Source organism: Hemicordylus capensis, chromosome 3 (genome assembly GCF_027244095.1).
Source record: "Hemicordylus capensis ecotype Gifberg chromosome 3, rHemCap1.1.pri, whole genome shotgun sequence".
In the NCBI taxonomy this organism is placed as follows: domain Eukaryota; kingdom Metazoa; phylum Chordata; class Lepidosauria; order Squamata; family Cordylidae; genus Hemicordylus; species Hemicordylus capensis.
The window spans coordinates 8,416,891-8,444,163 of record NC_069659.1 but is presented as its reverse complement, the minus strand read 5'-3'; the positions used below and the strand labels follow the sequence as shown (position 1 = coordinate 8,444,163).

General features: G+C 47.9%; 1 protein-coding gene across 1 annotated transcript in view; it reads left to right on the top strand.

Annotated features, from left to right (window-relative positions):
- WNT11 (Wnt family member 11) overlaps positions 1-27,273 on the top strand; it is a 79,341-nt gene that overhangs the window by 13,997 nt on the left and 38,071 nt on the right. The window contains exon 2 of the mRNA XM_053313073.1: positions 4,449-4,640. Coding sequence (XP_053169048.1) covers positions 4,564-4,640 — 77 coding nt within the window. The 5' untranslated portion in view covers positions 4,449-4,563. The remainder of the gene's footprint in view (positions 1-4,448; positions 4,641-27,273) is intronic.

The window sequence follows — 27,273 nt, the reverse complement described above, 5'->3', positions numbered from 1 at the left end:
TGCAGATAGGAAGTGTGCTGCAGGGGTGTGAACAAACCCAAAATCATGGTTCGGCTCAAATTCAAATAAAATTTGAGCTGAACTGCATGCTACCGAACTGGTTTGGCCGACCTGGTCTGATCCATTTTGCTGAACCGGTTTGGCAGTTCAGGTGGCTACTTATAAAGGGGAAATCCAATGAGCATCCCCCTTTACAAATATAGGGGCAGGGGACCTTGGCAATAGTAAGGGTCGGCCGGGTGGGGCTGATGAGGGAGGTAGTAAGATCCTTACTAAACAAAGCCTCACGCACACCTGGGGCTGGGGCTGGCCACTTAAGGGCCTTTCTACCTGTCTTGCTGCCCCTGCCTGCCCCGTCTTTCTCAAACTGGTTCGCTCGAAGCACCCCCGGTTTGGTTCGCGATCGAGCCACTAAACCGGTTCGGCGGCAAACGGTTCATGCACACCACTAGTGTGCTGCTGCTGTACCTGCATTCAGCAAAATGTGTGAATAACTGTACCTGTGTCCACTCAAACCATCTGAGTGTTTAACAGAACATGTGAAGAGGGCTTCTGATGTGCAGGAATGGGGGAAATTCTGACCCAAATGGGGCACCTCAAAAAGAAAGAAAAGGCCCCATAGGCGTTCCGTTTCAGCCTCTGTGTGTTTTTGTGTGCAGGTGTGCAAGGTCCAAAGGCCTGCTGTGGACTGTAACTGAGGGTAGATCCCAGGAAAGCCTAAAGTAACCCCTGTTTCATCACAAAGACTAAATTGCTAAACAACCATGGGTTTTAAGAGCATTTGTTGTGGTTTGTTTTCTTGTGCATGCCTCATAATAAATGTAGGGTAGTGCAGTGGCCAAGAGACCAAGCTCCAAGCCAAGAAGTCTCTGATCCACAGCTTGCTTCTACTGTGAACTCTTTAGGTGGCTATAGACCAGGGGTTCTCCAACTTGGGCCCCCAGATATTATTGGACTACAACTCCCACCATCCCCAGCCACAGTGGCCTGCTACAAATAATAGTCACTCGGCGTGACATACACATGCTTATTTTTTTTAATCTGATGCTTTTATTTTGTCTGCCCAGTGGTGCTGCTACCATGGTCTTGTGGTAGCAATCATGCATGGTCCCTTTTGCTAAGCAGGGTCTGCCTTGGTTTGCATTTGGATGGGAGACTAAATATGTGAACACTTACAGTGAGCACTGTAAGATATTCCCCTTAGGGGATGGGGCCATAGCTCATTGGAACAGCATCCCGTAGGAACATAGGAAGCTGCCATATACTGAGTCAGACCATTGGTCTATCTAGCTCAGTATTGTCTTCATAGACTGGCAGTGGCTTCTCCAAGGTTGCAGGCAGGAATCTCTCTCAGCCCTATCTTGGAGATGCTGCCAGGGAGGGAACCTGGAACTTTCTGATGCTCTTCCCAGAGCAGCTCCATCCCCTGAGGGGAATATCTTGCAGTGCTCACACTTCTAGTCTCCCATTCATATGCAACCAGGGCAGACCCTGCATAGCTAAGGGGACAAGTCATGCTTGCTACCACAAGACCAGCTTATGCAGGAGTCATGCAAGAGATCGCAGGTGAAATTCCTTACATTGCCAGGTAGGACTGGGGAAGACCTCTTCCTGAAGCTTCAGAGAGCTGCTGCCAGTCAGTGTAGACAATACTGAGCTAGGTGGACTGCCTGACTCAGTGGACAACATCCAGACCAAGTCAGCCATACCTGACTTGTCTGATTGGTTTCAATAGTGCTTAGTCATGATTCCAATAGTGCTTAGTCAGTGATTTCTAATCTGAATGTTGCCCAGCACAAGGCAGCTTCCTATGTTTCTAAATTTAAAAGCAGGGTATAAATTTCTGGAAAGAGAATTATTTTAGTTCTCTTAGATTTGGAAAATAATATTCTCCAATTTGAATCCCCCCCCTCATTTAACCTTCAGAATAATTTTCTGAATTATTCTCATCCCCTCTAGGTAAAGGATAATTGGGGCAGTGGGTGGGGGGATTGAACTGGAGAATATTATTTTCCAATTATAGAGGGTGTTCCCACATGCAGACTAGCCTGGGTTAGGCTTTGTGTGTGTGAAGCGCCAGGATCCGTGTAGATCTCAGCTCTCCTGCCCCGCCTAACTTTGAAGCCCTGCTTCTAGCCAGGATTAAGGGTGTGAGTGTGCCCTTGACCCAGCCTAAGCGTACACAGAGATGGGTGCCTAGAGCACACGTCTAACGGCGGTATCCCCAATGCACCGTGCCCATCGTGCAGTGCATTGTGGGATATGTGGAGGCCAAGATGACATGATTTGGCCTCTGGAGATCTGTGCTGTGGGCAGAAGCGTGGATCGTGTGGGAGTGCAGCAGTCCACGCTTCCCACCAACATGGGATGCTCATCTGGGGCGGAGGGGGGGGAGGTATGTTTTGCATGCACAGCCTTTTCCCCACCCCCCACCACATCAGTCATCCGGATGCACTTGTAGAATAATACTGGGCTCCATGACTGATTACATGGCTCTTATGAGGATTCTCCTTACCAGCACCCTGCAATCCCAAGGGACTTCCCTGCATTCTGCTTTTAAAATCTAAACTTGTTTAAAAACAATCATTGTCTCTCGGGAGAAATAGTCACCATTCTATTCGTTCTACAAGGTTCTACTGCAAGCGAAGGAGGTCCTGCATTATTCTGCGTGAAACGCGCCTAAACTGGTCCCAAAGCAGTTCAAAGCGTCTGAACCAGTTACTGAACCCCTTTTTAAAAGTTAGCGTCTGAATGAGAACCGAACTGTAACGGAACCAGAGAGTTAAATGCCGGTTAAGCTGGTCCACACGATTCTAATTAGGGTAGGGGATGCCTCCTAAGCGAGTTCAGCAGCTGTGCCCACTCCCGTTTTCCGAGGGGGGGGGCTCCATCCTATGCAGCAGCTGTATCTAGCTCTGTAACGAGGTAGGGTGAAAATCCCTCCCACCCCCACACACATACCCTTGCTTTTTACAATTGGGAAAGGGGAACACACACAGCTCCTGAATTTGGTTAGGAGCCTTCTCCTACCCTAATTAGAATCATGAGAACAGCCTTCATGGCTGAGTAGATTAGCCTGGATGTCAGCCAGTAAGTCTCAACTAGGTTTGCCATCTCAAGCAATTCCTGGAGGTTAGGAGCATAGGAACATAGAAAGCTGCCTTCTACCGAGTCAGACCATTGGTCCATCTAGCTCAGTATTGTCTACACAGACTGGCAGTGGCTTCTCCAGGGTTGCAGGCAGCAGTCTCTCTCAGCTCTATCTTGGAGATGCCGCCAGGGAGGGAACTTGGAACCTTCTGCATGTAAGCATGCAGGTGCTCTTCCCAAAGCAGCCCCATCCACTAAGGGGAATATCTTACAGCACTCACACATGTCGTCTCCCATTCAAATGCAAACCAGGGTGGACCCTGCTTATCAAAGGGGACAATTTAGTATAGCTACCACAGGACCAGTTCTCCTGGAGAGCTCATCTGGAGGAGGAGGAGGGGATTCCCCCTCCCCTGATATATTTTCCCAGTATCAAGCCGTTAAAATCTCCAGGATTGCTTCCAGGAGTCACCTGGAGATTGACACTGATTCCTGCAGAATCCAGCCCAGTCCTGGAGGGCTGGTGACCCAGAGGTGAACCGAAAGTGAATCCAGACATTTAATACGTTGACTCCCTACTAACAACAAGCCTGCTGGGTTCTTTATTTGTAACAACAAAGGATGGTCCTGAATTTCCCCCCTTCCATTTCTTGTCTCCTGCTGGCTGGTCTGTGGGGGCTCTGCTTGCAGCCGTCCATTTATTCCCAGCTCGAGCTGTTCCTTAGGGTCCAGGTGTCTGAGTTTGTGGGGGAAGTGTGAAACTGAGCTAATGAAGTGAGAGAGCAATCAGGAACCCAAGAGAGAGAAGAGAGAGAGAGAGGCCTTGCCGTCTGGGGAGGCTTCAGCATCTGCAGAGAGGGCCACCCCTTTAACCAACATCTGTTCATTCCTGTGATTTGTCCCCTTTGGAGAGGACTCTTTCCCTCCACTCCACTTTTAATATATTTGTAAATGAAAAGGATAAGGATTAAAACCTCTAGGGAGTGCTGGGATTTGATGCCCATACTTTTTCATCCGCCTTCTCAACCAAATGTATATATTTTTTCAGGGGAGGGGGGGTGGGCGGAATAAAGCCAGGATGAAGAATGCAATCTCGCCATATGCAGAGCTAACCAGAAACATACAATTGGACTTGAGAGTTTTGCAGTAATTCAAGCCATACATCTTGTCTGTCGCTTTGACTATAAAGATTCTATCGAGAACAGAGGGATTGTTGGAGAGAGGGGAGGAAGAATCGGGATCTGGTTCATGATTCATCAACCATTTCTTTGCAATTGGGGAGATTAAATTTCTCCTTTGCATGGACGTGAGATACTTCAGGGTTAACCTCCTCCTGTGTTTTTCTCCCTCCATTTCAGGTTGTTGGGCGGCTCCTGGAGGAAACCCCATTTTCAGAAAACGAAGGTCATTAAGGGGGAAAATTGCTTTTCTAATTTAAAAGAGAGCTCTTGGCTACAGAGGAAAAGACAGAAGATGAAGCGCCAATTTTTGGTCGCCTTTTTCCTGACATTCATCTTGCAGAATGGGACCTGCAATGGCATCAAATGGTTGTAAGTCTTTTTCCCGCTTTTCCCTTTTCTAGTCACATTTTATTTTGTTCATTTATGTATTCAATAGTTACCTGGCGATCTTCAGAGCAGTTTACAGAATATCAAGAGCAAATCAAACCAGCCCCAATTCAGTTTCACCAGCCCAGTCACAGGTGGTGACCTTAGAAGGCTATTTTGACCTTCTTTTGTAGGGGCCTGAAATGTGGGAGCAAAATGGAGGTCCTCCTAACAAGAGTGGCCGTGTTCTTCTGGGCAGCTTGGTAGCTACAATTTTGCATTTGCAGAATCCCCCCAATAATTTATTTATTTACTTACTTACTTACTTACGTATTTTTATACAGCCCCAAACTTACGTCTCTGGGCGGTTTACAACAGAATAAAAGCAAAGTAAAACATTCGTGAAAATAAAAATGAAAAGTTTAGAACACTACGGAAATTCAAAAACTTTAAAACAATATTTTAAAACAGCATTAAAACCATTAAAACAATATTAATTAAAACAATATTAATTAAAAGCCTGGGTGAACAGATGCGTCTTTAAAGACTTTTTAAAGGCTGTCAAAGACTCAAAAATGAATCTGTGTTATTGCAAACCGTAGTTCCCAGATAACGTACGAAGGACGCATTGTGTCCGGTTCTGGGCCCAACCTTTTAAGAAGGACATGGATAAACTAGAAGTGTAGAGCAACAGAGATGGCGAGGAGCTGGGAAGCCAAGTCCCTTGTGGAATCAATGGTGACAGAGACTGGGCATGTTGAGCGTGGAGACGAGGAGACCCAGGGGAGATAGAATTGCCATCTTCGAATATTGGAAGGGCTGCCCCAGAGAAGGAAGTGTGGGCTTGCTCTCTGTGGCTTCTGGGGGCAGGTCTAGAACCAATGGTGGGTGGGAATCGCGAGGAAGCAGATCCAGGCTGAATGATCCCTGTCTGAAACCCTGGGGAGCTTGTTGCAAGTCAATACAGACAATACCGAATTAGATGACCCAAGGATCTAACTCAGTTTAAGGCGGCTTCCTATGTCCCTGGGGACTGAATATGGGACTGCTTATTTATTTATTATTTTCTTTCTTTATTCCAGGGTTTCTCAACGTGTGGGTCCCCAGATGTAATTGGACTTCAACTCCCATAATCCCCAGCCCCAATGACCTTTGGTTGGGAATTATGGGAGTTGAAGTCCAATTACATCTGGGGACCCACATGTTGAGAATCCTTGCTTTATTCAGTTTCTATACCACCCTTCCAAAATTGGCTCAGGGTGGTTCACAGGGCAGTTCTTAGCGACAACTCAGGGGCGACAGGGCCTGAGGCAAAGTGCCAAATCCTTTTTGGTGTGGGCCACGCCCCTTTCAAAACCAACTCTTCCGAACATAGGAAGCTGCCATAGAGCGAGTCAGACCCTCTATCAAGCTCAGTACCGTCTACCCAGACTGGCAGCGGCTTCTCCAAGGTGGCAGGCAGGAATCTCTCTCAGCCCGATCCTGGAGATGCTGCCAGGGAGGGAACTTGGAACCTTCTGCTCTTCCCAGAGCGGCTCCATCCCCTGAGGGGAATATCTTGCAGTGCTCACACACCAAGTCTCCCCTTCATCTGCAACCAGGGCAGACCCTGCTTAGCTATGGGGACACGTCATGCTTGCTACCACAAGGCCAGCTGGAAAAGTGCTAGGGGGTAGGCAAGGGTGCCAGCAGCCCTCTCCTCTCTCTCCTTGTGCTTCCTGCAAACCTGCCAAATATCTGCTCAGTCTCAAAGAGCTGCTCCTATGCCAACAGCCGAAGGCATCCTGCTGCCCTAATGCTGCTTCAGTCATCTGAGAGAGCCAGTGTGATGCCATGGCTGGAGTAGGACCGGGGAGACCCGAGTTCGAATCCCCACTCAGCCATGAGACTAGCTGGCTGACTCTGGGCCAGTCACTTCTCTCTCTGCCTCACCTACCTCACAGGGTTGTTGTGAGGAGAAACATGACCATGTGCACGGGCTCTGGGCTCCTTGGAGGAAGAGTGGGATATACGTGTAAAAACAAATAATATATAAATATCTGCCGCATGAGGCAATTGCCTCACTTTGCCTCATGAAAGGGCTGCCCCTTTGCACAGTCTGTGCTTGACCACTAAGCAAACGTTTTTCATGGTAAGGTCCAGGGGGTCAGGGGAGGCCCCCATCAACCCAAAGTGTGCCCCCCGACTAATTTCGTATTGGGCTTGGGTGAAGCTTCAGCCAAAGCTGGATACTCTGCAAGAGGCATTACTGCCACCATGTCGAGATTACCACTCTCACCATGCCGTGCTGCGCTTTGTTCTGTGCTGGGGAAAGGGCTCCTTTCAGGGAAACGGAGTCCTCCTCAGGCCCTGCTCCCTCTCGGGAGGCATGCGCAGAGTGCTGAGAAGCGTCGCCCTTCTCAGCACTTTCCTCCTCTTGCTTTGGAGAGGACTCCGTCTCTGTTAAAGAGCCCTTCCAGCACTGAGAAAAACCCAGGGCTGTGCCGAGGTCAGCAGAAATTGAGGGTGTCAATTTCTGAGGGTGTCCCATTGAGGGTGTCAGTCTTGCCCAAGTGGCCTCTGCTTACAAAATAGTGCAGATCCCCGTGCTAAGCGGTGGGCTGTCCCTGGATGGAGTCCGTGGCCGTGGCCAGAGGGAATAGGTGGCTGCAATGCATAAGAACTTAAGAACAGCCCTGCTGGATCAGGCCCAAGGAGGCCCATCTGGTCCAGCATCCTGATTCACACAGTGGCCCACCAGATGCTGCTGGAAGCCATAGGCAGGAGTTGAGGGCGTGCCTTCTCTCCTGCCGTTTCTCCCCTGCAATTGGTATTCAGAGGCATCTTGCCTCTGAGGCTGGCCTACAGCGCTCAGATTAGTAGCCACGCACGCCAGGTACTTCCAGTCACTTCCGGGGGGTAAGTGCACCCTCCCCAGTTCTTAAAGTTATCTCCCCGCCTTCGAACCGGCAGGCACTGGTTCTGTGCACACCACTAGTAGCCACTGATAGACTTGTCCTCCCATGAATTTATCTAAGCCCTTCTTAAAGCCGTCCAGGCTGGTGGCTGTCACCACATCTTGTGGCAGGGAGTTCCATAGGGTAATTATGCATTTTGAGTGGACATTTGCGGTTAAAGATTTAAAGTAAATAACACTTGACGAAGCGTTCAGGGTGTGCCATGAGAACCTGGACTGGGGAGTTCCGTTTTGAACAACTGGAAAAGTTGTGAACACAAGATAAGTTGATTCCTGTGCAACAAGTCAAGCCAACCAGGTGGTTTTGCCATCTGCAGATCGCCTGTTTAAATGCTCTGTCTTGGGACTGTGTTCAGGCCATGTGGGCTTGTTCTGGATGACCACCGTGTGTGGCCAGAGTTGCCGGTGAGTATGTCCTCTCGAATCTGGCATCTGTGAGGGATGGTTGCTGCTGCTGGAAATTTATTTATTTATTGAGCATATTTAAAGCCTGCCCCAAACCCGTGTCTCTGGACAGCTTGCAGTAAATGAGGGAACAGGATCACACAACAGGCGATCACACAACAGACTTCTAATAATTAATTCTTGTTTATAACTCACTGGAAAGGTCCTGGGGTGGAGGGAGAGAAATAAATTTAAACTGTACTTTTTATTTTTCCACTCTGAGAAAGTTCTCTGGTTATCGGCCCAGCTGGGTACAAGACCGTCAGCCTCTGACTTTTCCAATAAAATTGGCTTCTTAACATGACGTAGGATCAATTACACTTTTATGCAACAGCAGTCTTCAAAGCTCTAGAGAGCTGTCCCATGGAACCACAACTACTATGGATATTTATATACTGCTTTTTAATAAAAGTTCCCCAAGAGGTTTACATAGACATGAATGCATAAATAAATAAAATGGCTCTCTGTCCCCAAAGGGCTCACAATCTAAAAAGAAACATGAGATACCAGCAACAGCCTCTGGAGGGATGCTGTGCTGGGGCTGGATAGGGTCAGCTGCTCTCCCACTGCACAAGAAAGAGAATCGCCACTTTTAAAAGGTGCCTCTTTGCCCAGTTATTATTGTCATTATTTATTTATTTATTGTTTATCTATTCGATTTCTATCCCTCCCTACCAAAAATGGCTCAGGGCAGTTTACACAGAGAAATAATAAATAAGTAAGCTGGATCCCCGTCCCCAAAGGGCTCACAATCTAAAAGAAACCTCAGATAGACACCAGCAACAGTCACTGGAGGGAGGCTGTGCTGGGGGTGGAGAGGGCCACAGTTACCAGGAGGAGGGGACTTGTTCTGTTTTGCTCCCGAGGACAGGATTAGAACCAATGGTTGAAATGGCAAGGAAGCAGATTTAGGCTAGACATGAGGAGGGATTCCTAAATTGGAAGAGCTTTTGGACAGTGGAACAGTCCGCCTCATGCAGTGTGGCGTTCCTTCTCTGGAGGTCTTCAGAGAGGGGATGGACAGCCATCTGCCATGCAAACTGAAGCAGACTGAGCAGGGGGCTAGATCAGAAGGCCTCCAAGGCCCCTTCCAACCCTCACATTCTATAGGCTTGTTCACATAGGCTTGGCAGGGTAGGAGAAGTGCCCAGCCTTATTCAGCCATGTGCTGGCAAACATTAAGGTAGAGAATAATTGTATGTGAGGCGGCAGCTGGGTAGGATGACTTTTCCTCCAGCTCGGTAAGAAGTTGGGGATGGAATCTGGGTAGGGTGTATTCATCCTACCCAGCTGCTGCCTTCCACACAATCATTCTCCCTGCCTCCTACCTTAATGGCCATCATGGCCAAGAGCTGTTGAAAGTCCTGTCTTCCATGAATGAGGATGTGCCCGGACCTCGGTTCGTGCATCGGTTCGGCACGCGGGGAGGGAAAAGCGAGTGGGAGCTTTAAGAAGGAGGAGAGCCGGTCCATAGAGCCTGCTCTGCAGGATGGATGGGCCTGCTCTCCGCTTATGGCTGCATGGGCCTGTTCTCTACCGCCCCACAGGTACTTAGGACCCATGCCACCCCAGCAGGAAGCTGGATGGGGCGGTGGAGAGCAGGCCCCTGCAGGCAATAGCGGAGAGCAGGTGCTGTTTTCCCCGCGGTGCTGAACACCGGTGCTCGAACCTCAGTTCGTGCACACCCTTATCCATGAATCGTACATCTTTGGCCTTTGGATGTAAACACAGAAGGCTGGACACTTCTACCCTGCCGGTCAATATTAATATATATTAATATTAATATTATATTATATTATTTTATTTATTTACATTTACATCCCACTCTTCCTCCAAGGAGCCCAGAGCGGTGTACTCCATACTTAAGTTTCTCCTCACAACAACCCTGTGAAGTAGGCTAGGCTGAGAGAGAAGTGACTGGCCCAGAGCCACCCAGCTAGTTTTTTTATGGCTCAATGGGGATTTGAACTCGGGTCTCCCCGGTCCGAGTCCAGCCCTCTAACCACTACCGTGATTGTTAATGTTAATATAATTAGGGTTATGTTGGAGTGTGGGGAAGAATCTCAGGTCCCTGGCAGTTCCCGACCCAAGTTTAAAAATTTTTTTGAATGGCCTTTTCGTCCTTCTGAGCAAGCCCGTTCCTCCTTATGATCTCTCCGGCATGCCTGACTTGATCCTCTCTTCAACCTGTTTTTAACGTGAAGCTTTATCATTGAGATTATGTGCTTAACGGTTAAGCACTTGTTCTCAGGGCTGGAGGGCTGGAGAAGGAGAGTGATACGTCAGCGACTCTCCTGTGAGTGACATTTGAGCGAGAAACCTGAGAGCACAAATGGGACTGTAATGTTTGCACGAGAAGTTCAGCCTGCTGCTAGGAAGGCAGGCAGCTGGGGCCTGGTTCACACATAGGCAGACAACACTTTTGATTAACGCTTGATTATTGTGCACTCAGTTTTGAGATTCTTTTAGGCGAAAGGAAAGTTCTGTCTCTGTTTCCATCCCAAGGCCAATATGCACGATTCGTGGAAGACAGGCCTTTTGACAGCTCTTGGCCATGGTGGCGTAATGGTAGGCATGTGGACGAAATGATTATTTTGATTCATTTTGTGCCCAAATCGAATCACCTCTGATTTGTTTTGTGTCTAAATCTGTTCCCCCAAATCACCCCAGATTCAGTTTGGATTTGATTCAATTTGATAAAGGTCCTAGGGGCACCAAATTTGGGTGGTGGGTAAATCTCCATGGGTGCCACCTATCACCCACATTTCAAGGCATTGAGGCACTTGGTTGAGTATTAATGATTTTGTTTTTGTTTTTACTGATTTTGGATATTTCCACCATAGGAAATAATGGGGATTTGAAGTCGCCCTATCCTAACCCTAACATGGATCCTCAGCTTTAATTTTTTTTTTTAATGTTAAGCTCTAGCCCTTTTAGAAGTGGAGTTATGAAGCAAAATGTGTGGTCACTATTTTTCAAGTGTTTTTGGTGTATAATATCATTTCCTCATAATGAATCCCTATGAGGCTTCATTGCACACCTTCATTTCTTCTGTTCATCCTGACTGTCTTTGGACGGTGCCAGCTGTTGACTGCCATGTGCCAACTACACCCCACACACACACACACACCCCTACCTGCAAGGCAGTGGGGTACTCAGTTTATTTTTTAAGGAATATTGAAATATTTAGATTCTTTGGTGTCTAATAACCTTTCCTCATTATAAATCCCTATGAGGATTCATTATACGCCTTCATTTTTTCTTTTCATTTTGACTGTCATTGGACAGTGCCCACTGTCAACTGCCATGTGTCAAACACACACACACACACACACACACACACACACACACACACACACACGGGTTCTCAGTTTATTTTTTAGGAATTTTTGAAGTGTTTAGATTCTTTGGTATCTTCATTACGCACCTTCATTTCTTCTGCTCATTTTGACCCCACAGCTTTGCGGGTGGGGGTGGGGAATTAGTGGCATCCCATGTACTAGTTAGTTACCCCCCACCCCACAAGCCACTGGGTGCTCAGTTTATATTTTAGGAATTTTTGAGGTGTTTAGACTCTTTGGTGTGTAATGAATCCTCACAGAGATTCATTATGTGGAAAGGTAATTAGACACCAAGAGTCTAAACACTTGAAAAAAATTCCTAGAACATAAACTGAGTAGTACCCCACTGCCTTGTGGGTGGGAGTAGGGTGTAGTTGGCACATGGCAGTTGACAGTTGGCACTGGTGAAAAGACAGTCAAAATGAATAGAAGAAATGAAGGTGTGTAATGAATCCTCATAGGGATTCATTGAGGGGAAATTATTATACACCAAAGAAGCCAAACACTTGAAAAATAGTGACCACACATTTTGCTCCATAACTCCACTTCTGCAAGGGCTAGAGTTTAGCTTTGTTAAAAAATGAAAGCTGGGAATCTGGGGGAATTCATAGGAGGATTCTGAATCTTGAATAGATTCGAATCGAATCTGTCATGATTTGATTTGGACCCGGATCTAGCCAATGGACCACAGGGGCGATTTGTTCTGTCTCCAAATCACCCGAATCAGCTAGATTCGGGTACAAATTGATTTGTACCTGAATCGATTTGCACATCCTTACTTAATGGCACCTCCATACTCAGGAGCAGTCTACCTCTGCTAGGAAGTGACAGAAAGGGAATGCTGTTGTTTTGATGTCCTGCTTGTGAATGTCCTGTAGGCATCTCATTGGCTACTATGGGAAGCAGTATGTTGGGCTAGATGAATCTTTGGTCTGACCTGGCAGGTCTCTCCTTCTTTTTATGACCCATGATCAGATTTCCCAGTGTCTTTAGCCCTATTCAGACATTACATTGTATTTGCATACTGGTTTCTAATTAGGAGCATAGGAAGCTGCCTTGTACTGAGTCTGACCATTGGTCCAACCAGCTCAGTTTTGTCTACTCTGACTGGCAGCAGCTCTCCAAGGTTTCAGGTAGGAGCCTCTCCCAGCCCTACCTGGAGATGCCAGGGACTTGAACCTGGGACCTTCTGCAGGCAAGCATGCAGATGTTTTTACACTGAGCTATGGGAATATCTTTTAGTTCTTTTAGGTAGTCACCCATCCAAATGCAAGCCCAGGTGGACCCTACTTAGCAAAGGAGACAATTCATGCTCACTGCCACAAGACCAGCTCTCCTCCCCATTCACATTTACATGTTTTTGTGTGCATGACTGTATATGTGTTCATATTATTGAGAATGAACTTGAATATACGCCCCCTGAAATGCAGGGTAAAAATAGGCCATGTAGTAATGTATGTGCATTAAACAGAATGTGTGGATAAATGTACGTGTGTGCTGATCTGTACATACACTGTGAGTTGCTTCAGCTGCTGGGCTTCAATCCTCTGCTCTCTTATTTGGGAGGTAGTCCCACTGAAATGAGCAGGATTCAGAAGGGAGCATGCACAGATCGAGGCTGTTGATTTCAATTTTCTTACTGCCTATGAGAAAGTGTACTGGGCAGGCAAAATATTACAAGCCGCTATTAACTTATGTTAATCATGCCTAGATAAGGCCACTAGAGGGAGCTCTCTGTAACAGCACAAATGGCAAATGAGATGTCTTTTATGTTAGTTGTTCCATGGAAGCGAATTTCTGACAACAGCAGTGAGAACTTTGGTATCTCATAGTATTTCACAGGGAGGGCCACGATTGTAGCTATTCTGACACCAAGGCTCTCTGCCCAATCTGAGGGCTTACTTTGAGTTCCTGATGCTATGCTGTAGGACGGATACCTTTCCAGCCTCCCAATGGATGCAGAAAAGGCAATTTTAGAATATAGCAGATGGAACAGGGCAATTTATCTGGAAATAGTGTACAACTAGAGAGTCTATCTATGTGGTCGCTAAGAGTCAACACCGACCTGACGGCACTCACTCACTCAATCAATCAATCACTACTCCTACAACAACAAATAATGTATTTATATACCACTTTTCAACCAAAGTTCTCAAAGTGGTTTTGATAAATAAACAAACAAGTTGGTTCCTTGGCCCAAGAGGTTTCACAATCTAAAAGGAAATAAGGTAGACACCAGCAACAGCCACTGGAAAAATGCTAAGCTGGGGTTGGCTATCTCTCCTCTAACACAGGAATATAGGAGGCTACCTTCTACCGAGTCAGACCATTGGTCTATCTAGCTCAGTACTGGCAGCGGCTTCTCCAAGCATGCAGGCATGGGTCTCTCTGAGCCCTGTCTTGGAGATGCTGCCAGGGAGGGAACTTGGAACCTTTTGCATGCAAGCAGTCAGAGGCTCTTCCCAGAGCGGCCCCATCCCCTAAGGGGAATTATCTTATGGTGCTTACATGTAGTCTCCCATTCAAATGCAAATTAGGGCAGACCCTGCTTAGCAAAGGAGACAATTCAGGCTTGCTACTGCAAGACCAGCTCTCCTCCCCTATAAAGAGGATCACTACTTGGAAAGGTCCCTCTTTGCTCAGTTAGCAAGGGATAGTATTATGCATAGTACGCAGAAAATAAACAAGTTTATTTGTATAGATGCCCCATAACAAACTGTTTCCTGGGCAGCTCACAAGGTGAATAAAAAATATATAGTAAAACATACAATTAACTAAAAACAGAACAGAAACATGTTTTTCAAAAGCCTGTGTGAACAAAAATACCGCTGTCTAAAAGAACACAATGATGGAGTCAGATGAGCCCCGTTGGGGAGGCTATTCCATAGCCAGGGTGCCACCACCAAGAAGGACCTCTCTCTAGTAATCCCCTGCCTCACCTCATTTGACATGGGTGCTCAGAGTAAGGCCTCTGAAGAAGATCTCAGGGTCCAGATCGGGACATATGGGGCAAGGTGCTCTCACAGGTACCTTGGGAGGAGAGCTGGTCTTGTGGTAGTAAGCATGACTTGTCCCCTTAAGCTAAGCAGGATCCACCCTGGTTGCATACAAAAGGGAGACTAGAGGTGTGAGCGCTGTAAGATATTCCCCTCAGGGGATGGAGCCGCTCTGGGAAGAGCATCAGAAGGGTCCAAGTTGCCTGCCTGGCAGCATCTCCAAGAGAGGGCTGAGAGAGACTCCTGCCTTCAACCTTGGAGAAGTTGCTGCCAGTCTGTGTAGACAATACTGAGCTAGATGGACCAATGGCCTGACTCAGTATGTTGCAGCTTCCTATATTCCTATGGTCCCAAGCTGTTAAAGACTTTAAAGGTTAAAACCAGCATTTGGAATTGGGCCCAGAGACAGGCAGGGAGCCAGTACGCATTTTAGAAGGTGAAAAGGGTTCTGTTCTGCAACGTATCAACAGCAGTTCGAAGGAAGCCGAGTGTTTATTTAGATACATTAAAGACAAGGTTCATGCACACATGCGGCGGGCGGGGGGGGGGAGAAAGGGGCTTAGACGGATTCATGGAGGGCAGGTCTATCAATGGCTACTAGTCCGGTGGTTGTGGGCCACCTCCAGCCTCAGAGGCACGATGCCTCTCGATACCAGTTGCAGGGGAGCCACAGCAGGAGAGAGGGCATGCCCTCACGTCTTGCCTGTGGGCTCCCCAGAGGCATACTGTGTGGAACAGGATGCTGGACTAGATGGGCCTCCTTGGGCCTAATCCAGCAGGGCTGTTCTTAGGAGAGAGGGAGAGAGAGAGTCAACTTCTAGAGAGAAAGCCAAACCCTGAAGCTGGAGCACTGTAGCCACCTAGACTAGTACCCTTTCAAGAAGGCATCCGAAACAGCAGAGAGAGAGAGAGAGAGAGCTACTAAGGATAGGTACCAGACACTAGAGAGTGGCCTTGTGACCCTGGGACAGCTGGAGCCATATGAAAGCAGACATCTCCTCTTGTTATGCCTCTTTGGTCCAGGGTTCTCTCTAGGTTTTTTCTTTTCTTTGGTTCTGAGCAGAAGTATCAAGGCAGTGTGTGCGCACATGCATTCAGAATGGGGCCTTCCTGATTCAACTTGAGCGGGAACTAAAATTAACTGAGTGGACATCAGAAGACTCGTGATGTACGCACACCTTAGAGGGAACACTGCCGGGGTCTTATTTTTGTAACTCTCTCTTGTATACATATCTAGGTTGTAATCCCCTTGGGGCAGGGACCTCTCCTCCTTTGTAAAAAGCCACACATATGGATGGTGCTGTAAACATAATACATTCAAGAGTACATTTCAGCACTTGTAGGGCAGGGTTTTCAGTGTGTTCCAGTCAAACTTGGGGGTTCTTTGGAAGCTTACCAGGTGTCCCTCAATGAACAGACAAAATGTCCCTGAAAGGCAGTTTCATTCAACCCTGTGAAGCTACTTCCTTCTGAGTCCGACCATTGGTTTAACTGGGCCAGTACTGTCTACCCTGGCTGGCAGCAGCTCTCCAGAGGCTTCAGAAGAAGTGTGGTTTTTCTCTTTCCCACTACTTGCTGCTTGGTCTTTTAAATAGAGATGCCGGCAACAGAATCTGGAACCTTCTGCATGCAAAACAGAAACTCTTGCCCCTTCTCCTTTATATAAAAAATCACATACAAATTCATAAAAGTATAAAAGAGATCCTGAACTCAACCCACCAGATAACTATGACATCAACAAGTACTGTAAACACTGTAATTAAAATTAAAGAATAAAACCAGCAGCAAGAACAAGTTTTAAAAAACTAAAGAATAAAAACACCAGTGTGGCATAGTGTTTAGAGTGTTGGTCTTGGACCGGGGAGACCTGAGTTCAAATCCCCATTCAGCCATGAAGCTCACTGGGTGATTCTGGGGAAGAGTAGGATATAAATGTAAAAATAAAACAAAATAAAATAGTTTGCTTGAGAACCGGAACAGCTGCTGCCAGTCAGTGTAGACAGAAGATGGACCAATGGTCAGACTCAGTAGACAGCAGCTTCATATGATCACACAGCCCTCGGTTTGGCCACGCTGAACAAAAGCTGACAAATATCCATGGACATGTTGGCCTCACTCTGTGCAAGCAGAGCCAGACTCTCACCGCTGGCATGAACTTCAAGGAGGGATTTCTATGTGAATCCAACAAAGTGGTGCCTGCCTGCCAATGCCCAGCGAGGACTTGGCTCAAAGTCACTAAATGGCACTTAATATTTTACATTTGGCTCGCTTCGCCCGCAGTCCTCGGGCTGGTGCACGCTAGACCAGAATCGCTAGGCAGCCTTCAATGAGCCTTCTTTGGAGTAATGGGCTGAGAAGCTTGCAGGGTTGGCTCCTTGAACAAAGACAGTCGCCTTGCTCTGTGTATCCCCCTGGTGTGTTGATGGCGGGGGGGGGGCGGGTGTCCAGCTCGTCTCCTTTCTTCCTTGTCCAGTGGACAAACATTGCCGTTGTTTGTTAAAGACCGGCTGCCTTGGTAATATTTTCCGGCTGCATAAAGCTGGAGCTGCGTGCCAAGGGGAGTAAGACCGGGGGTGTGTGTTTGGCTTCCTTGGAGCTTGTTTGCACATTTGGGTTTGGGCTGCATCTCCCACACCCTGAACGCGGGACGGTCTGGGAAGGGCAGCCTCTGCTTCCCACGCACTGGCGGCTGTGGCTCAGCAGCAGAACATCTGCTCTGCCCGCCGAAGGCTCCAGGTTCCCTCCCTGGCAGCATCTCCAAGATAGGGCTGGGAGAGACTCCTGCCTGCAGCCTGGGAGAAGCTGCTGCCAGTCCGGGTAGGCCAGCGGTACCCAGCCGGGGAGGCTCTAAATGTAGCTGAACTACAACTCCCATCATCCCCAGCCACAATAAGTTGTCACTGAGGCTGATGGGAGTTGTAGTGCAGCAACATGTGGAGACTCCCAGGTTGGGAAACACTGGTGTAGACAATAACGAGCTAGCTGGACGAAGGGTCTGGCTCGGTATAAAGCAGTTTCCTAAGCCCAGCAAAAGGTTAGAGTATGCAATTTTGATTCCCCCTACTATCACCACACACACACACACACCACCACCACCACCACCACCACCACCACTGCATGGATTGTTGGTGGGCGGAGCGCCATAGCAGCCGGAAGCTGCAAAATGGGCAAATGTGGTGATTCTCTTTATTGAGCAGGGGGAGAGTAACTAGCCTGATCCACTCCCAGCACAGCATTCCTCCAGTGACTGTTGCTGGTGTCTACCTTATGTTTCTTTTTAGATTGTGAGCCCTTTGGGGACAGGGAGCATCTAATTTAATTTAATTTAATTTAATTTAATTTAATCTCTCTCTCTCTCTCTCTCTGTAAACCGCTTTGGAAACTTTTTGCTGAAAAGCGGTATATAAATATTTGTTGTTGTTGCAGACAATAATGAGCTAGATCAGGGATTCTCAGCGTTGGGTCCCAGATGTTTTTGGACTTCAACTCCCATAATCCCCAACCAAAGGCCACTGGGACTGGGGATTATGGGAGTTGAAGTCCAACAACATCTGGGGACCCAATGTTGAGAATCCCTGAGCTAGATGGACCAAGGGTCTGGCTTGGTATAAAGCAGTTTCCTAAGCGCAGCATAAGGTTAGAGTATGCAATCTCGATTCCCACTACTATCACCACACACACACACACACACACACACACACACACACACACCATGTGTGTGCCGCCACCATGCGCAGACTGTTGGGGACACCACAGCAGGTAAGAACCTGCTCTACTCACTTTTAAGGATGCCAGGTGTTGCTCCCGCTGGTGCCACCCTCTGAAGTGGTCGTGTCCCAAGGCCATGTGACTGTCCAGTTCTGATTCATGCCTCCGGAGCCAGCAGTTCCTCTGAATGAGACTCGCCCTTTCCGAAACCTGCCATGCTGCAGCTCATTCCGATTTCCAAGCAAATTAATCCAACCTGCCCACGGTAATTAAGTGAGCCCAACAAATCCCACAGATATATGCCAGGACTGGACGTCCTTTGCAATCAGGTTTACACTCTCCTGACGGCGCCCGGCATTATTTGAAAGCCTTGCTGTGTCTGTTATAGAGATCGGATTTGATGCTTGTTTATATTATCAGGGCAAAGGCTGAAGAGTAGCGATTTTGTTTTTTCAGAGATGAGAATAAAAACCAGCCCTCTTCATGGACTCAGGGAAAGAGAACTATAGCGCAGGAAATTTAGGCTGGCGGGCAGGCGAAACTTGCTGGCATGGAGGTTGCAATCCTAAGCTTGTTTCTTTGGGAGTAAGCCCCACTGAACTCAGTCGAACCCAAACAAAGCTGCATAAGATGTGGCTACAGAGTTCTATAATGATGTCCTCCCTGATGTGATGGTGATGATGATTTATTTTGATCCTGGTCTTCCTTATTGGGGTGTGAATGATACTTTTTTTGGTCTCATTATTCCAAACCTGTTTTTATTACTCATTCGTCATTCAAATTGCATTCGTTTAAATCAGGGATTCTCAAACTTGGGTCCTCAGGTGTTATTGGACTTCAACTCCCATAATCCCCAGCCTCAGTGGCCTTTGCTTGAGGATTATGGGAGTTGAAGTCCAATAACACCTGAGGACCCAAGTTTGAGAATCACTGGTTTAAATGTTCTTTCACTGATTTTCATTGTGTGCATGAGTGTTTAAAAAGAAAACAAGGCCATTCATAAAATCATCTGGGGGTGGTTTGGGGGAGGGAAGAGTTCCTACCCTGAGCCCCACAGATGAGCAGACCCTCTGTCTGGGGTTGTGAACTTACCACCACCCAGACGATCACTGCAGCTGTGGTCTCCATTACAGAAAAAGGGAGTTGGGTCTTTCAAGAATCAAAGGAAGTATCCCAGAATGCATTGCACTCCCAGTAGACAGGCAGCCCTCATTGCACCAGCAGCTCTCCTCTGCTTGGCCCCTTGAGCTGCAGCACTCCATGACAAACATGGCGGCCAGGTAGGCTGGCTCCTCTTTTTGCCCTATCTTGGTAAAAAATCAGGTAGAAGAGTGCAGTTCTGAAGATCCCCATTACTTTGCGTAGTTATGCAGTGTCCCTGCAGCAGAAAAAGGCAATTATCAGGTCAATAGAGACACCATCTCGTTTCCTCATGTTACCTAAGTGGTATGGGAAAATGCCAGAGTGAAGTTGGATGTATGCAATGTTCTCATGCTATTTCCTTGTGAAGCTACTAACTGGCTCTACAAAGAAACACATTTTCGCGTGGAGGTTCTCTTCTATTTAGCAGGGAGAGAGCAACTGGCCCTGTCCAATCCCAACACCGCATCCTCCAGTGGCTGTTGCCGGTGTCTTGCTTGTCTTTCTCTGAGATGTGAGAGTTTGTTTGGGATAGAGAATCATCTCCAGACCTTCTTGTGGAACACAGTTTGGGGATCGCCTCTGCCAACTGGGCAAAGAGGGTATAAAGTGGGCAGGTCTCATATTTAGTGGCAGGGGAGCAACCAATCCCCCTTAAGCCCAACATAGTGTCCTTTCCAGTGGTTGTTGCTTGAGTTTCCAGTGGTTGTTGCTTGAGAGGAGAGCTGGTCTTGTGGTAGCAAGCATGACTTGTCCCCATAGCTAAGCAGGGTCTGCCCTGGTTGCATATGAATGGGAGACTTGATGTGTGAGCACTGCAAGAAATTCCCGTCAGGGGATGAAGCCACTCTGGGAGGAGCATCTAGGCTCCAAGTTCCCTCACTGGCAGCATCTCCAAGAGAGGGCTGAGAGAGATTCCTGCCTGCAACCTTGGAGAAGCCGCTGCCAGTCTGTTAAGACAAGACTGAGCTAGAAGGACCAATGGTCTGACTCAGTATATGGCAGCTTCCTATGTTTTCATTTCTGATTGTGATCCTCTTTCGGATAGGAAGCATCTTTTCATTTCTTTTGCTAGGTAAATGCCTTTGAGAACTTTTGTTGAAAAACAAAAGAAAGTAAAAGTATCCCCTGCATTGGAAGGAGGGAAAATAGTGCCTAGGGCAAACACTGAAATTGCGCCCCCTGTCCAAGCATCTGACACCCATCTTTCAGATAACTTTACCATAATATCAGCTCAAAAATACAAGTCAGGCTCGTTAATCTTTTAATATTTCAAAAACTATTTAGCAGTGGACGTAGCCAGACCAAAAAATGCTGGAAAACTACAAATTTCAGTATGCTGGGGCTCATGAAATACCCAAATACTATGTGGAGGTGGACTTGGAAAACTAAACAGAAGTGCCTGTCTAATTCTCTACTATGCATTGCAGCATCACTATTACATACAGTAAGTTTTAAAAATAAATGGAGAATTTGGTTTTTCCCAGATACTCTGAAAATAATTAAAGGATATGCAGAGTAAACTGTGTCACTGCTTGGAATATATTCTAGTCTTTCAGAAAGACAGTTAAAATGAGAGAAAGAGAGCAAGAAACTCCCCGTGGCCTTAATATGAAGGATTTCACACTGATTCAAAGACAAACTCACCATTAATAGCCATATTGTTAAGACATCACATTTAACTCACTTATAACAAGAAACAAAGAGCAAATGAATACAATCCTAGCTCATAAGCTTCAGCTCAGTATTCACAAGCCCTGGTTCTCTGTACATAGTGCCAATCTGAATATGTGTACAGTGTCTTATATTATATTAATTGTTTTAATTTTTTTAACCTGTAGCTCCTTTGGGGGGGCTTCCTAAAGACTGGGGGGGGGGGTCTGCAAAGGTCCCCCTTCCCGCCGCTGGCCTCTAGGGCCTTGCAGGGACCATTTGAGCATATGCAGTGGCCATTTTAAAAAACAATCCTTTTTTTTAAAAAAAAGGCCACTGAAAACAAAATGGCCACAGCACATGCTCAAATGGCTTCTGCAAGGCCTGGCATGACCTAGGGCCTCCCAGAGGCCATTTGAGCATGCACGGTGGCCATTTTGTTTTTGGGAGCCAATTTTTTTTAATTTTTTAATTTTACACAATGGCGCCCCCCTGCAAGTGGGGCACGTGCCCTACCTGCCCTACCCTAGATACACCCCTGCCTGCAGGGCGTCTGTGGGAAGAGCGGCTAAGTCCGCTCTCCCCGCAAATGAGCAAGGATCCGTCCCTGGGTGGCTGGATTGGTGGTCCACGCAATTATTGGCTTATCATGGAGCCGGTGGGGTGGTGGGGATCGGGGCCGGCCCATCCTCTGGAAGTCCCAGTATGCCCTGCACGAGTGCATGAGGCATCCCGGGGAGACCCCCAGTCTGGGGTCTCCTCGTGAGTTGCTGCGGTGTGGCGCCGCATTGTGGCGACTCACAATCTCCAAAACAAGGTGAGCGAGGCACTCGCTCCACTAACCTCATTTAAACGGGGGTACTTACTGAGGTTTGCTGCCGGGAGCCACGCATCTCCCGTAGTAGCACACTCCCATGGGAAAGTGGGCTCAGCTCCCTTAGCCCGCTTTCCTGCAGTCCTGAGAATCGCCTCAATGTGTGAATGGGGCTTCTGTATGCCGGATTCATTTACTCTGCAGTCTCTGTCCTTTCAGTGACTTAAAAGCCAGGAGGGTTTTGTCTGCACAAAGACAGGGAACAGGGGGGTTCCCAGGTCTGTACACCATACACAGATTGTACTGGTGTTGCACATAATGCATGCATAGAGAGGGCTTATGTAGACAGTGAGGCTATTCTCATGATGGGGGGAAACCGGACTAAAGAAGGCCAGCCTGGTTTTTCCCCATCGGGAGGACCAGCAGGCTCGTGGGCAAGCCCAGTGATTTTCTGGTGGCTAGCCCGCCAAAGTAGCCCTCCCCTTAGCCCAGGTTAGCAGAGTGATGACTCTGCTAACCCGGGTTTTCTGATCGTGTGCCGCCACGGTGCTGCTCCGCGCCTTGGTGACACATGAGGAGACACCTGCCGGGAGGCTGCAAGGTTCGGAGGTCTCTCCAGGATGCCCTTAGCACTTGCACAGGGCATCCTGGAACTTCCGGGGGCCGCACAGCCCCCGATCCCCGCCGCCCCTGTCAGTTCTGTGACAAAGCCCGAAGTTACGGGCGGCTGCTCATCTGTGAAGAGAGTGGGCTAAGCCCGCTTTCCCCACAGAACCCCCTCAGGCGCTTCACACCGATTGTGTGAAGCACCTGAGTGACTGACATGCAGAGCAAGAAAGTGCCGCAAAAGCAAAGCACAGCAGAACTTCCCAACTACTGGCACCAGTGACAATGTTTGATGCCCTCCTTTCCCCCAGGAAGCCCTCTGTGCCACCTGAAAATATGTCCCTGAGGGTTGTGCAGCCCTCAGGGCCATATTTTGGGTGACATAGAGGGCTTCTGAGAAAGGGGAGGGCATGCTTCCCTGCTGAACCGGTGCAGTTAGTTGTAAGACGGTTCTCTTGCTGCACCAGTTCAATATTGCTCTGTATGTTAGCCAGTATATTGTATATGAGTATAGATGTCTTTACACAGGTACATGCTTCAAGCTGAAGACTGATCATCCTGGAGAGAATCTATCTGTGGTCACTAAGAGTCAACGCCTATTTGATGGCACTTAATCAATCAATCAATCACATGAATTCATTTTCAGGATGAACCTGGCTACAGGTCCCTCAAATGCAGGATACTGAAAGGAAGTGTACTGCAATTGTCCCTTGCCAACCACGAGGGTTCTGTTCCTGGAAACCTTTGTGGTTGGCGAATGTGTGGTTGGAGAGCCATTGGTTTCAATGGCAAACAGGGGGAATCGTTAGGGGAATCACAGTTGCAAAGCGACCGGAAAAAGGTAAAAAATTGAAAGAATCCTCCTGACCCCTGAAAATGAACCCCACCCCCCTGACCCCCAGAAATGACCCCAAACTACCCCAGACCCCCCAAAATCACTCCTGACCCCCATAAATGACCCCCTGACCCACAAAATCACCCCCCAAAACCCTGATTAAAAAAAAAAAACAATTGCCAAACTGCGGATACTCAGGTTGTGGGTGGAGAGGGCGGTCACCGTTTCGCAGTTCCGGATACTCAAATCCGTGATTGGGAAAACTGCGATAGGTGAGGGACACATAACATGTGAATGACTGTACCTGCACATGGATCTGTACATGTTGACTCTGCACATAAATGGTACGTATATTGAACATCTTGCGTGTATAGGGCTTTAGTCTCATTCCTGATCTGAGTTCCATCTAAGGGTGCTTTGTACTCTTAGGCATACCGCAGAGCGTGTGCACTCCTGCATCTCTTTCTCCTTATTTGCTTTCGGAGATGTTTCCAATTACAAAGCTTTAAAGCAAGAAGTTCAAATGTGAAAGACGATCAGAAACTATATTTATCCGTCACGGCCAGCTCCTTAGAGCGTGACTGGCTCAATGAGAAACAGCTATGCCCAAGAGTTAACTGAATTCCTCTACTTGGTTTCACATTTAGGATGTCTCTCTTTCTGTCGTCTTGTAAATCCTCCTTTTCTTCCTCGGAATGCGCTGTCACATTAAAGCACACAGCTTCACCCATAAAAGTTGCCCAGAATATCCAGGTGTTTTAAAAGAAATCTTTCTTTATGGGTTACTAATTTATTAGCTCTTTTTGCAGACTTATGAATAGTTTGAAAACTCACAGCAAGCTCCTTTCTCTCTCTATTCACAAATGGTTTTCATTTCACCAGATGGAGACCCATTTTTTTTAATCATAGATGTGTCCATGTGATTCTTTCATGTGTAAGGCTGAACTGAAGTGTCTGCTCGCATTTCACTGCTGCATTGGTGAGGGCAGTTTGGCAACTTATCAGAGGTGGAATGATACTGTGACCATGCCCCTAAATGCAGGCGGGGGTTGCAGTTCGGCTCAGTCCTAGGGGATAATGTAGCATTGCTCCTACAGGCTTCCTGGGGAATGACTTCCAACAGCCTCAGTGAGGATCCTAGCAAGATCCTAGAACAGATTATTAGGCGGTCTGTCTGTGAGCACTTAGAAAAGAGACTGGTGATTCATAGAGGTCAACATGGATATATGAAGAACAAATCATGCCAGACTAGTGTCATCTCCTTTTTCAACAATGTTACTGGTTTAGTAGATCATGGGAATGCTGCGGACATAATGCATCTTGACTTCAGCAAATCATTTTTCTCCTTTCATTTTGTTTCAACTAAACAATGAATAACAAAAAAAGGTAATGATAATCCATATGGATGGCTACACAATCAAAGACTTAAGCATTTGACATCTCCCACATGTTGACAACTTGGTACAACTTGGACCCAAAATGATGTTAGGTGGATTCACAGCTGGTCGAACAAATGTACCCAAAAAGTACTCATTAATGACTCCAGGTTGTCCTAGTTGGGGATTTCATCCCCAACCCCGCAAATACTGGCCCACATGCCTCGGGTTAACACTGCCGAGGTGTGGGGTGTGAGAGACCAAGGTAGCTAGGTGGGGTGGTGTAGCAGATTATAGCCTGTGTCTCAGAGCAAGCTCACAAGCGCCTGCGCAGAAGCCTAAAATCGGCCCATCTCCCTCATTTGGAGGAAGGAAGGCCAGAGGAAGGCAGTCTTTCACTGGCTGCCCTCTCTCCTCCACAGACTCCTTCCCTCCCTCCCTTGGTCCTTGGTCGGCTTCTGTGATCTGAGCTCCTGAGCTCTGTCCTCGCTCACTCATTCACTCATTCACTGGTGAGTGGTTGGTTTCAGTAAGTTGTTGGTCCCTCAGTCAGCGATTCAGCGTGCCTGCCCCAGCCCAGCCCCTGCCTCAGTTGCAGCCATTCAGCATTTGGAAGGCAGCCTGGGAGAGCTCTTGCCACCGCCTCACACCGCCACCGTTGCTCAGCGTTGGCTTTAAAAGTAATTTTTTTTAAAGTGGTAAAAAAGCAGGACAGCGTTCATCCAGAACAGGACATGCACTTCCCCCCCGAAAATGCGGGATGTCCCGCATGATGCGGGACTGTTGGCAATGCTAAGTAGGCACGATCCAGCTTCCCCTTCCACATGTTCATCTCCCCAGATATGTCACCTGCACAGACCTTTGGGAATGTTCCTGCCAAAACATGAACCCTCTGCTCTGAAGGGTGGCATGGTTGACTTGAAATGCAATGATATGAACATTCCCTCTGTGGAGATTAAGCTGTGATGGCTCATGCACATCTGCAAGCCATTACTTGATCCTGCAACCGAAGGATGACTGTGTAACCCAGCCTGCAGTAAGGCTTACCGGCAGGGACCCTGCGGCTGTACCTGCATGTTTGGTGCCCTGCAGAGTCAGGGGCTCCTCTCCTCTGGATGTTTCTAAGAAGGATCTGAAAAGGTTTTAACCTCTGGATTCGCCCCACCGCATGCACGCAAACCAGCTTTCGTTTTTGCATACTGTAAGCTGCTGTGAAAATCATTTTTGAAAAGCAGTTGATGAATACTGTGAATTGAAATAAAACTAGCGGAACCCACACAGAGCATCCGTGTGCTAGTGCTAGTGCACTCGGCCTTCCCACCCCCTCACTCGGCCTTCCCCACCCCAGAGACTTGCCGCTTGGCCTCCCACCCCCAAGTATTGGAAAGGTGACGGAAGCCCCCGCTCACTCAGCCTCCCTCAGCCTCCCTTTCCTCCTTTCCTCTCCCCCGCTCGCTCGCCGCTCACCCTTTCTTCCTTTCCTCTCCCCCCACCTGCTCGCTGCTCACCCTTTCTTCTACCCACCACTCGACTTTTCCTCTCCTCCACCCGCCACTCGCTCTTTCCTCTCCCCGCCACCCCCTGCCACTCAGCCTTTCCTCTCCCTGATGCCGCCCACTGCTCACCCTTTCCTCTCCCCCTCCCGCCCACTTGTTGCTTGCTCCCTTCCCCCGCCCCCCCCCACCGCTCACCATTTCCCCTCTGCTGAGCCCTCCTCCCTGCCTTCTCTCTCTCACTGGAACTCTTGCAAGATGTGCCACGTACCACCCAAGATTAGCCACGGCTCACCTAAGCGTTTTAATATAGAGATAAAAGGCTCGGGGCTGATGGTGCCATGCTGCTTAGCAGTCTAGCACAGGGATTCTCAGTGTTGGGTCCCCAGATGTTATTGGACTTCAGCTCCCATAATCGCCAGCCCCAGTGGCCTTTGGTGGGGGATTATGGGAGTTGAAGTCTAATAATATCTGGGGACCCAACGTTGAGAATCCCTGATCTAGCAGGCCTCAAAAGCCATGTTCCCTATAACATGGAATCCCAGATGTTGTTGACTATAGTTCTCATAATCACCAGTTGCCTTTGGCCATTGCAGCTGGGGTTTATGGGAGTTGTAGTCAACAACACCTGGGAATCTCTGTTACAGGGAATACTGCTCAAAAGCCTTCCTTCCCCGGCCATGTTTGGCCCAGAGTAGAAGAAACTCTAGTCCCAAACTGCTCTCTGCTTATTTTCTTTCTTTCTTTCTTGGCAGCCACCCTGTTGCCAGATCAAAGTTTCAAAAACTGCAGCCAAATAATGCTTTGAAGAGATTGGTGGGTGGGTCCATGGCTTAGCCCGGGGTTGAGGTAAGAGTCTCTTGCAGCTTGGGTTCAAATTCCTGAGAGACGGCACTGGATGAGGGGCTCCCCAGATCAAAGCGTCTGGTTTAATCCTGCCTCTAATCCGAGTTTTTAACGGAGGCCGTGAGATACCCATTTACGTATGGCAAGGAATAAATCACATCCATAAAACGTGTGCATTAATGGCCCGGGGAAATGCACCTCAAAGCCTAAGATGGCACACTTTGCATGTGTGTGCATGGGGTGGTGTGGTGAAGTTGATGTGGTGGCGTGTGCGTTTTAACACCGCTCAGAAGGGACCTTTCCTTTGAAGCCAAGAGCATTGGCAAACTGTGGAGAGGGTCATTTTCCAGCTGTGAGAATGGCAAAAGGTTGTTTTTTTGGGTTTTTTAAGAGTAAAAGCAGGATGGTTTATGACTTGCTCTCTGAAT